This window comes from Sorex fumeus, unplaced genomic scaffold (assembly GCF_029834395.1).
Source record: "Sorex fumeus unplaced genomic scaffold, SorFum_2.1 ptg000123l, whole genome shotgun sequence".
Classification (NCBI taxonomy): Eukaryota; Metazoa; Chordata; class Mammalia; order Eulipotyphla; family Soricidae; genus Sorex; species Sorex fumeus.
Window position 1 is genome coordinate 3,892,797 of NW_026606180.1, and position 12,308 is coordinate 3,905,104.

The following is a 12,308-nucleotide window of genomic DNA, read 5'->3' on the forward strand; positions in this document are numbered from 1 at the left end:
CTTTAAAGCAAAGGAAGAGATGCAGCATTCTAAGCATTAGGAAGAAAAACAATTAAAAATCATGGAAATAAAAATGTAGCACTGTAGTCGCACTGTCCTCCCATTGTTCATCGATTTGCTTGAGCGGGAACCAGTAATGTCTCCATTGTGAGACTTGTTGTTACTGTTTTTTGGCATAACAAATATGCCATGGGGAGCTTGCCAGCCTCTGCTGTGTGGGCAACATACTCTCAGTAACTTTCCAGGCTCTCTGAAAGGGACGGAGGAATCAAACCCGGGTCAGCCGCGTGCAAGGCAAATGCAGTACCTGCTATATTATCACTCATCCAGAAATAGATGACTTTAAAATGAAAGTACTGTTGAGTGCTAATGCAAAAAAATTGCTGTCTATCTTCCAGAAATAATACATTTCCAGTAATCATATTATCTCCTTAGCTTAGCAATTTTTCCAAAACTCAGGGATTTCAGAATCATTCTAAACATAAAAGGGTGCATTAAAGAGGATAATTTATTTACACACTACTAAAACACCATTGCATAATTTTTAGAAAAGAAAAGGAGATCTCCTTTAGTGGACCACTTATAAGACCTTATAATCTTATGTACCTCAATGTCATCCTTGTTTTTTAGCAGAGGTGCTTCCATAATATTTCTAAGGCAAAAAGAATCAGACTCCACATCGAATGGGGTTCCAGTTAGCTCAGAGATTCGATCCCAGTGTCTCAATTTCATTGCCTTATTGGTCATCATTTCCAGGAGAGGACATGACTCACTGAAATCATCAATTCTTTTCTTGAGATCCAAATAAGCTTGCCAATCTTTAAGTCCCTTTGGAAGTTTACGACACCTTTGGGAAAAACAGGAAGACTATTTCATCCAAACATTTCTTTGAAGATTATATATTTGTGGTAATATTTCAGGGGATAAATTCATTTTAAAAATACCAAAAGGAAACTAAGAATGTGGGTACTGTAAAAAGGTAACTTAATTGAACTAACCTGTTTTGAAATTCCTGCAGTTCTGCATTAATTTTTTCAATGTCAACATCTCCCCAGAGTATCTCATAATAACCACTAATACTGCCCATGACAGTATCATATAATCCATACAACTTTTGCAACAAGTTGAGTTCTTTTCTAAGAAACCAAATACCTAAGTCATTATACAATGTATGCTTTAAAATTAAACTCTATTATTACATAAAAGGAGTTCATTCTACAAATATTTTATTCATTATATGTATAGTGTCTCACAAATATCAGTATACATACAACCATATTGGTTTTCAAGGCAATAAAATCCATTAAGTTTACAGTTCCTAAACATTCCAGCTGATACTGATTTGACATTTACCAGAGGTCTGATTACTTATGCCAATCATTGCCACAACATGACCAAAACTTGATAAGATGTTTTTTAACCTTCAAATGCAACAAGTTTTATAAAATTATACGCCTTTAAGTCTAAGTTTCAACATCACTTTTCTATCAGAAATTTTTCCTTACATGCCCAATGGAGTTCCTTCTATGGACTGAAAAATTTAAAAAAATATATATGGGGCTAGGGAGAGAGGTCAGTTGTCAGAAGGACCTGGGTTCAAACTCTGGTACCAAATGGACCCTTGAGCATCAGAGTGGCCATGATGGTCCTCAGCACCTAGCACTGAGCTGCCCAACACAGTTAGCCAAGTGTTACCAGGAGAACCAGGATCCCAAAATGTTGCTTAAGAGCCTCCCTTCAAAAAGGATTCCACTTACTAGAAATACCCTTTCTACTCTGAGAATACTACAGAGTTATTTGAGAAGCTGGGATAAGCAAATATAGTGTGTTTACTGTGAAGCAGCCCTGTGTTGTGAAAAGCCCAGAAAAGTCCACATAGCTGCCCATCCCTGTCATGTTCATGAATTGCTAGAGAGCAAGCAGGAGAGCAGCCTAACTGCATTCTCACTTTACAGCGTAGCACAGGCCCAATTAATTAAACTGAGGCTTGTGCCTCCAGATAGGGTCACATCATTTTCTAAATTTTATTTTAAAATAAATTTTATTGATACAGAGAGGACATTATCAGTACTTTCGACCATCCCTCACCACACAGATTTTTCCAGCTTCTAATATTAACTCAGCTCTTAAAGTAGACTTCAAAACCCTTTTAAGTGAAATTATTGTTTTTTAGATTTTGAATTTACTTTGCAGAAGTAATTATTTACATTCCTCACATCCAGAGCAAGATATTAAAATAAAAGGATCTTAGGTTCAAGCTCTTTTTGCAAAACATCAAACTGACATCTCAATGCAGTTTGCAAATTCTCCCAACAGCTCCTCAACATTTACACCATCCCATGCAAACCACTGGATCCAATTTTAGCTAAGTATATGTAAAGATTAATATTCTTACATTTCACTGTTAATTATTGATGGTCTTGAGACCAAAGATAAAATCTGCTTATGTGTTAATAAAATATATTACTACCTATCTTGCAATTACACTGCTAGACCCTTTATAAGCTACTGGAGATGGTTTAAATCTGGAACAAGAGATTACAAACTGGACATACACCAGGTTCGAGCCAGACAGCTAATGGGCAGCAAGTTGTATTGAAAATTATTTTCCATTTTGGTTACATGGGTTTTTAAACCAAGACATTCTACAGTAAAAACAGAGGGATTCACTTGCTTCAATTATTATTAAAATGCCCAAGAATATTGTTTTTCATCACTTCTTTATTCTCCCCCTTATAAATTATTCACAAAATTATTTTTAAATATTAAAAAAATAGAAGCAATAAAAGAGTCCATTGTTGTAGATGATAAATGAGATTGATTTTTTTTCCTGGTCTTATGAGGGTAAAAATAAAACACTGAGTTTCAGACTGAGTGTGTGAAAGAATTAAATAGAGATTTTAGGCCAATCTCCTAGGACCTAGTACCAGAGATTCTAATTCAGTGATTTACAGGCAAGGGCCAGAGATGGGTAATTCTAATTCAGCTGATCACTTGGCTAACTTTGGAGAATAACTACTTTTGAAAAAGAAAACAAACAAACTGCCCAAAGTGGTTGATGCATTAATGGATCTTCAGACAATTTCATTTCTATGTTGCCATGAAATTTTCATGCTGAGACTTTGAAAGAAGTTATCATAAAGTTCTCTCCTAAAACCAAGATTCTAATGAGCTAATTTTACCACTGTTCTCATTTTGCCTTTGAGAAAGTTTATATTTAAAATCCTATTGAAATGTATTTGTTCAAATCTTAGGTTTGTTGTTTAAAATTGATTCTTATTGCTAAAAATCAATTATGTACCTTAGCCTTGAATCTCAATGAATTCTTTGCCTGCCCCATGGGAAGAGCACTTCCCATAAATGCGATTAGAAGGGATGGAGAGCTCAGGATAGGTTTATTATTTTTGTTTGTTGTTTTTGAAGGGCCATACACAGTGGTGCTGGGAGATTAACTTTAAATAAACATCATCAAAAATGAATGTTCCTGTGTAATTCTAAATATTATTCAAAAATTGTGAAAATAATAGAGCAAGAGCTAAATTTTACATACCACAAATGCTCATAATTTTTCCCCTTCTTTTCTTTGGTGTTCATCTTGTTGTTGCGATTGTTGTTATTGTGTTGTTGTGATGCCCAGGGTTCTCACAGTCTCACTGCTCACATGCATTTGTCCTGGGTGCTCACTAGCGGCAGCACTTTTGTGGCCCCAGGGGTGCTGCATTCGGGCAGAACTGGGAATGGCGCTATCAACCTCACACACAAGGCAAGCACTCCACAGTGAGCCACGTTCTAAGTCTGACACCAACAATTTTTACAATAAATTTTCTGCTCCCCTCGAGCATTACTTATGTAGATAAAGACTATATGCAAAGACTGTAGATAAGGTCAGAAGAAAAAGGGAATGCTGCCACTGGGTCAGGAATAAAGGAAGTATGTTCCCAACTGGTGCTGGGATAATGCATTTGATGATGACCCGGTTCTTTCTAATGGACAACATATCAGTATTTGACTGAGCACTTTTACAATTTCTAAACTTACCTGATTTTATGCAACACCTCATAGTCAGTCACAGGCAATCCAAAAAGTTGTTCACCAGATGAATAGGTAACAAATTTCCTCCACAGATCATCAAAATTGGCCTATAAAAGGAGTTTTAAATCACACTAAAATTGATTAATTCAGGCTCCATTAAAGAAAAATTTATTATAATCAGAATGAAAGCTATGTTGAGGTTTACTTAACATTATCTATGGAACAAAGATTTGTGAATGCAAATTTATTTTGACACCAAGCTACCAGAGGAAAAGTTGGAAACACCGAAAAATTAACTTTCAAGCAAATGAAAAGCGATCATTTTATACAAAATTATTTTTAATAAATTAAGTGGTTCCCGGAGATCTATGGTTTGAGTTCACATAAATATGTCTGAAAGCAATAAAACTGCTTAAAAAGACATAATTCAAGTCTTTTCGCTAATTTGGACTAGTCATCTCTCCTACAGGGTTTAGATGATTGAAGTATTAGTATAATTCATTTAACTCTGTTTTCTCAGCCAGTTAAAAAAGCAACTTTAGAACAAAACTCTCCATTTTAATACCTTTTAAAATAATTTTAACAGCTTAAAATCAGCAAAGTTAATGGACTTGTGTCTGCAACTTGAATCTCCTATATTTAGACTTCTAAATTAACACCGCATTTAAGGCACAAATGCAAGTGGAAATCATCCCCTGTGACAGACGACACACATGCTCCCTATAAAATATAGCATCTCCATCAGGCTCTGCTCGGAACTGCAGAGAATGGGTGGTGTCGGACCTCACAGAGCTCAGACCTGATAACTATATCTGCCCATTTTGCAAAAGCCAATCAGAAAGATGGGGAGACAATGGAGGAGCCCATCAGTTCTTTGTTCCTAGGGAGCAGAGCCATATTTTACATTTTTTTAAATCTCCTGTGGTAGTTAACATAGAGTTTCCTCAACAAATCCACTGACTGAGGAGTCCATGACTAATGTGAAAGAAGAAACAAAGAATTCAGTTAGAGGTGTTAAAGTAACTGGTGAAAATCTTGTTTATCTGGTAAAGACTATTGTTGGATGCCACACAGTCCTTTCCATTCAGCTCACAAATAAAATACAAACGATGTTTAGAAATAATTAAATGGGAAGCAAAATCACCTCTTTGTGAGCAGGCTGGCGAGGTATCAGTGACAACCCAAACAGGAGACAAGTGTGTGAGACAAATCACTCATCTAATCAAGGTTTCTAGTGTGTCCCCAGATCTAGATATCGGCATCTACTTTGGGCAGGAGCAGTGGAGTTAAAGAAGAACCTACTTTTGAGGACTTGGACATGAAAATATAATTACAGCCCCAGGCAGGACCTACAGTCCTCTTGACTGAGAATTATCCCACTTCTCAGGACTTGATAGAATAGAAGTATAAAAAGATACGAAGTGGTTGCTAGATCCAATGATAACTGTATAGTCGGAAGTAAGTCAAAGGAGTTGGGAAGGTTAACATGAAAGATACAAGAGGAAGAAAATAAAATGGAACAAGCGGGATGGTGGGGAAACTGTGTCAAAATTTAAAATCTTATTTTGACATATTTTATTAATATATTATTTTAATCAACTTACATACAAATGAGACGATTGAAAAACAGGAAAATGTATAAAATTAAGTTCAATATCAAATTTCAATTTTTTAAATTAAAGATTTTCAGTCAAGAAAATAGAGGAATACAAGATAATCATGTTATTTAGTATATTTTCATTAAATTAAATCTATGTGTACTTGAAACAAAACTATTACATTATAAAGTAAAACATGTACATTTTTCCTTAAAATTATTTTAAAGAAACTTCTGTGTCACCTGCACCCAATTCCTGGGTCCCCTGGACTGAGGAAGTCCCTCCCAAACCTCTTTTGTACCCAGGAAATGCCCCCAAAGACCAGAAAACTGACATACATCTCCTCCATTATTCAGGTGCATCAGGGGCACTAGCTGCAGCCTGCCCCAAAACTGCCGGATCCTATCTGGGTCCCCTGGAATGAGGAAGCCCCTCTCAAACCCATCTCAAATCCCAAACCACGTGGACAACCCATTCTTTCCCATGATGTTATGATTCTTGGGCCATACATGCTTCTTCAACTATGTCTATTTTAATGCTTCTATACAAAAGGATATATTAAGACACTGAAGTACATGACCAGTGAAGTAACATCCTAGGGGTACAGGCATTGTTAGACTAAAAGATTTAGTACTGCTTGCTGTAAAATAACATGTTAATTCAGACCTCTGATATCTGGCATCTTAAACTCAAACTGTAGTACCTACAAACCTTAGGAACAATGGTGAAACAAAGGATTTCACCTGCTCTGGCAGACAGGGACAGAAGTCCTGGCAAACCACTGAGCTCAAATAAACTCTCAAGCCTCATCAATGGGGAACTAAAATCAATGCTCCTTACAATGGTCATGGAACTAAAGTAATCACGGGAAGAAAAATTCAACCAACATAAATATGAACAAATTCTGAATATCAATGAGTCCATAAAAATGGAATTGAAGGAGTTAAAAAATGCAATAGCAAGACACAGCAACAGCATTTAACATGCAGAGGACCATACCAATGATATTAAAGACAAAATACTGGTCTTCATTGAAAATGAAATGAAAAAAAGAAAAGTCAAAATGATTGGAAGAAAATGTAAGATTCTTGAAAGTTGTGAGCAAGAGAAACAATCTTTGAATCATAGGAATATCCTAAGGAGAGGGGAAAAGGGAAAGGGGAAGGAGAGTGGGTCAAAGAAATGGTAGCTGAGAACTTTTGTGATATCTTAAGAAAGGCTCCTGAACAGGTTCAAGAGACCCAGAGTTCCAAATAAAATACACTTGAATAAAAGATCACCAAGACACATGGTATTCAAAATGGTGAAAATAAAAAGACAAGGACAAACTACCCAAAGTAGCAAGAGAGAAGAAAGCCCTCAAATAGAAGGGAAACTAGAATAGCAACAGACCTTCCATATGGCGGCTTACAAGCCAGGAAAGAGTGGGATGTCACATTCAAAGTACTGACTAAAAAGCACTTCCAGCTTAGAGTCCACTACCCTGCTAAGCTCTTATTTAGACTTGAGGGAGGGAGAAGAGCCTTCTCAGACAAACAAGAGCTGGCATTTGTAACAACTAAACCAATCCTGCAAGAATTACTGAAAGGCTGCTCATAATAAAAATAGACCTGTGCAAAAAAAACTGTGATTTCTATAAACAACTTTGCACTCCTAAGGTAGAGAACCTTCCATATTGGTGATTTCTGCTCTATGTTTTATTATTCCCCTCCTTCTGATACTTTATGGATTTGTTTATTGTTCCTTCTCCAGATTTTTAAGACATGTCTTTAGGTTTTTGTTTCTTAATGTAAGCCTGCATTGCTATTCCTCTTACAGCTGTTGCTGTTTCCCATGAAAGAGGAGTCCTGGCTGCAGCAATCAGGCAAGAAAAACAAATTAACGGGATCCCAAATTGGAGAACAACTCAAATTATAATTATTTGCATATGACATGATGATATACATAGAAGACCCTAAAGAGTTCACAAGAAATCTTGACTAACAATAAATTAATACAGCCAAGTGGCTGAGTACACAGTCAATACATTTTTATGTACAAAGAATGAATCAGAGGATAAATCAATCAAGGAGTCTATCCTATTTAAAATAGTATCCAAATGTATAAGGTACCTAGAAATCTGCTTAAACAAAGGTGTAGGAGATATATACCATGATAGCTTTAAATCATTTTAAAAACAGAAGACTTTCAGAACTGGAAATATATCCCTTGTTCTTGGATTGGAAAGAATCAATATCATTAAAATGACTATCATATCTAAGATATTAAATATACTCAATGCAATCCCCATCCAAATCCAGGTGACATTCTTCCAGGATCTTGAAAAGTCACTATTAAATTTTGTAAGGAATCAGAAAAGATCACAAATAGCCAAAACCAAACTGAAAAAACAAGAAATTTAGAGGTATTTCATTATCTACTTTGGAGCTGTATAATAAAGCTATGGTGATCAAAACTACAAAGTACTGGAATTAAAGACATAATATATATACATACATATATATATATATATATATATATATATATATCCTGGATATCGTTCCCTCTAAGATAGGAAACAAGACAAGACTGCCCACTCTCACCACTTCTATTCAATATAGTACTGGAAGTACTCGACATAGCACTTAGGCAAGAAAAGGATGCCTAAGACATCCAGAGAGGAAAGGAAAAAGTCATGCTAACACTATTCACAGATGAAGTGATATTATGCTTAGAGAACCCTAAAGGCTCAACAGAAAAGTTCCTAGAAATAATGTTTGTGTAGCAGAATGGCAGGTTACAAAATCAATACCCCAAAGTGCATGGCTTTCCTATATACAAATAAAAAAAAAGGAAGAAAGAGATACTAAAAAAAATCCCATTCACAACAGTGCCTCAGAAAATTAAGTGCCTTGGAATCAGCTTAACTAAAGAGGTGAAGGATCTATACAAAGAAAACTACAGAATACTTATTCAAGAAATAAAAGAGGACACTAGGAAATGAAGACACATCCCATGCTAATGGATCCGGAGGATTAGCACAAAAACATAATATATATACATATATATCCTGGATATCGTTCCCTCTAAGATAGGAAACAAGACAAGACTGTCCAGGATATATATGTGTATATATTATGTCTTTGTAAGTCTGCAACTGTACCTCATGCTGTCTCACTATTAAAAAAAATTTAAGAAATTTAAAAAAGCAAAAAAATGCAATACTCCCCAAAGCACTGTACAGATTCAATGTAGTTCCTATAAGGATACCCATGACATTTTTCAAAGAAATAGACAAAACACTCCTGAAATTCACATGGAGTAGTAAACCCTCACAAATAGCAAAAGCAATCCTTGGGGAAAAGAAGATGGGTGGTATCACCTTTCCCAATTTCAAACTGTACTACAATGTGGTAGTAATTAAAACAGCATGGTACTGGGCTTGAAACAGACCCACAGACCAATGGAACAGAGTTGAGTATTCTGACACAGCCTCTCAAGTATATAATCACTTAATCTTTGATAGAGAGTAAGAAATGTGAAGTGGAGCCAGGAAATCCTCCTCAACAAGTGGTGGTGGGAAAACTGGACAGCTACATGCAAAAGAATGAACTCAGACTCTGTCTGATGCCAAGCACAAAAGTTAGATCAAAGTGGATTAAAGACCTCAGTATCAGACCTGATCCATAAGGTACATGGAGAAAATGTAGGCAGAACCCTCCATGACACTGAAGCTAAAAGCGTCCTGAAGGATGAAACATCACTAACCAAGCAAGTGGAAACAAACATAAACAAATGGGACTACAGTAAATTAAGAAGCTTCTGCACCCCAAAAGAAACAGTGACTAAAATGCAGAAAGAGCCCACAGAATGGGAAAAAATATTTACACAATACCTATCAGATAGGTGTTTACAATCATGCAAATTTGAGATCTAAGCTGCAACCACTGAAATTTTGTAATGTTCCTGTCAAGGTAACAGGTGGGGATGTGGTGAGGCTTGAGGTGGGGAAGGGATATGGGAAAACTGGTGTATAGAAATTGACACTGGTGGTGGGATTGGTGTTAAAATATTACATGCCTAAAACTCAGCTATTAGCAACTTAGTAAATCACAGTTATCTAATAAGAATGAAAAATAAATAACATCACATTGTCAATGTAAATAAAATAATTTTACTTTTACCTGAAATATCTGCAGCCTATTGCTAGCTTCTTGGGGTGGTATATTTGGAACCATGGGTCCATCCTACAAGTGAACAAGATAATCTCCACTTAAATTCTTTTCCTTTTTTGTTTTTTTGGCTACACCCAGCTGTGCTTAGGGCTTACTCCTGGCTTTGTGCTTGGGGATTACTTCTGGTGGGACTGGGGACATGGCAGTGGGGTTACAACTGGGTTGACTACTTGCAAGGCAAGCACCTTAACCTCTGTATTTTCTTTCCAGATCCTCCACGTAAATTCTTAATCATATATACATTCTCAACTGATTTGGTTTATAATTTTCCTTTAAATAAATAATTAAAAATTTAAAAGAAATTTGTCCTGTACTTGAAGTTTCGTTTTTTTCCCCAACAATTTTGAGGTAAAATTCACATATTATACAATCCACACAATTAGCTTAGTACAAATCAATGTTTTTTCATATTTGCAAAGCTATGCAACCATGACCATAATCATTTTCAGGACATTTGTATCACTTATTCCTTTTTATAAGATTTAACATAGTTTATGAAGAAACATATTGTTTATTATGGAAGATTGTTCTAATGAAAACTCCACATTCAGAATAGTCTTGAGGGAAAACAGTTGAGGTCTTAGAATATAATTGGGCAGCAAATGTGTGCCCCCCAAAATATAGAACAAAGCAGTCAAGTGTCTTTAGATTTAGGGTAACATAGGCAAAAGCTGAATAGGAAACAATTAGGACTATATTTTGAGGGTGCTTGATGAAATATCCCAGTCTCTGCTCTTAATGTATCCATCTTGTTTTGATGTCCTTACTAGCCTTCTCAACTTAAATAGCTCAGGGAGCAGTATTGAACAAATGGCCAGACTGAGCATTCCCAGACAACCCTAAGTGTAGGCAGTCCTTGTGTGTTTGTTTCCTTTGCATGTCATGTATGTTTCCTTTTCTCATTTTCTGCGACTGATGCCCTCTGGGCAGGTTGAATGTGCCAATCTGATTGGCTTTACTGTGGTAAACTTCCACCTAGTGTATGAAGTTTGTTTCATTTCATTTATATTTATGAATGGTGAGGTTCTGGCTGTGCATTAGAATAACTGACAGAGTTCTCAGAACAAACTTCTTGTGCCAATTTCTTTTCCTTTTTTTTTGTTTTTATTTTTGTTGTTTTGACCACACCTGGCAGTGCTCGGGGATCATTCCTTATTGTGCTTGTGGGAACCATATGTGACTCTGGACATCAAATTCGGGCCAATGAGTGTAAGACAGGTTCTATATTTCCACTGTACTATCTCTTTGGTGTCCTATCATGAATTGTTTAGCTTAAAGAGCCACGTAGAGTGAATACTTAGAAGCAGCAGCAGCAGTCTCTGATAGCCACGGGTCAAAAACTAGTTGCAAACAGGATCTCGCTCAGATGGTCTGTATGATTATGAGTGTTAAAACAGTGCTAACTTGCAGACCAGAGTACCAGTATTAAGAGTACCAGACTGGTGGAGAGATGAGTGTTGGAACATTGTACGACTGAAACCTCATTATGAACAACTTGTAAGGGCATATCTCACAGGGATTCAATTTAAAAGATTAAAATAAATAATTTTTTAATGTGCTGTAAATGTAACACCTGCAGTTAACTTATGTTATGAGTCCAAACCTACTGTTATTACAAAAACAAAGTAGAATATGTTAAGGGAATATATCCAATTTCTGAGCTTAACTTAAAACTTTTAACTTAAAAGAAAGCAACCATTTCGGAGTCATTTGTGAGGGTGATGTATTCGATATGCCAGACACAGTAACAACAAAGTCTCCAATGGAGACGTTACTGGGCCCGCTCGAGCAAATCGACGATCAACGGGAGGGCCTTTACCTTTACCTTTACCTTGTGAGGGTGAATAGTCAGAAAGACTGATAAAAATGACCTTTGTTATTATTTTTTTTTTTGCTTTTTTGGGGGGTCACACCCGGCAATGCTCAGAGGTTACTCCTGGCTCATGTACTCAGGAATTACTCCTGGCGGTACTCTAGGGACCATATGGGATGCTGGGAATCCAATCTGGGTTGGCCATGTTGGCTGCGTGCAAGGCAAACGCCCTACCCGCTGTGCTATCCCTCCAGCCCCGACCTTTGTTATTTTTAAGTCACCCTTCTGATTCTTTAAGACTGTAGCACTGTTTTGCCTGTCCTCCAGTTGTTCATCGATTTGCTCAAGCGGGCACCAGTAATGTCTCCATTGTGAGACTTGTTACTGGTTCGTTTGGGTTTTGTTGTTGTTGTTGTTGTTGTTGTTGTTGTTGTTTGGCATATTGAATATGCCTCGGGGAGCTTGCCAGGTTCTGCCGTGTGGGTGAGATGCTCCTGGTAGTTTGCCAGGATCTCTGAGAGAGATGAAGGAATTGAGCCTAGGTCAGCCAAGTGCAAGGCAAACGCCCTACCTGCTGTACTATCGCTCCAGCCTGATTCTTTAAGACAGTGAAAAAAAATTCATAAAATCCTGATATTAGGTCCTTCCAAC

At 36.7% G+C, this 12,308-nt stretch overlaps 1 protein-coding gene across 1 annotated transcript in view; it reads right to left on the reverse strand.

Annotated features, from left to right (window-relative positions):
• The window catches only part of DNAH8 (dynein axonemal heavy chain 8), a 438,788-nt gene that overhangs the window by 233,673 nt on the left and 192,807 nt on the right, over positions 1-12,308 (reverse strand). The window contains 4 exon segments of the mRNA XM_056137311.1: positions 607-847; positions 999-1,136; positions 4,039-4,139; positions 9,794-9,856. Coding sequence (XP_055993286.1) covers positions 607-847; positions 999-1,136; positions 4,039-4,139; positions 9,794-9,856 — 543 coding nt within the window.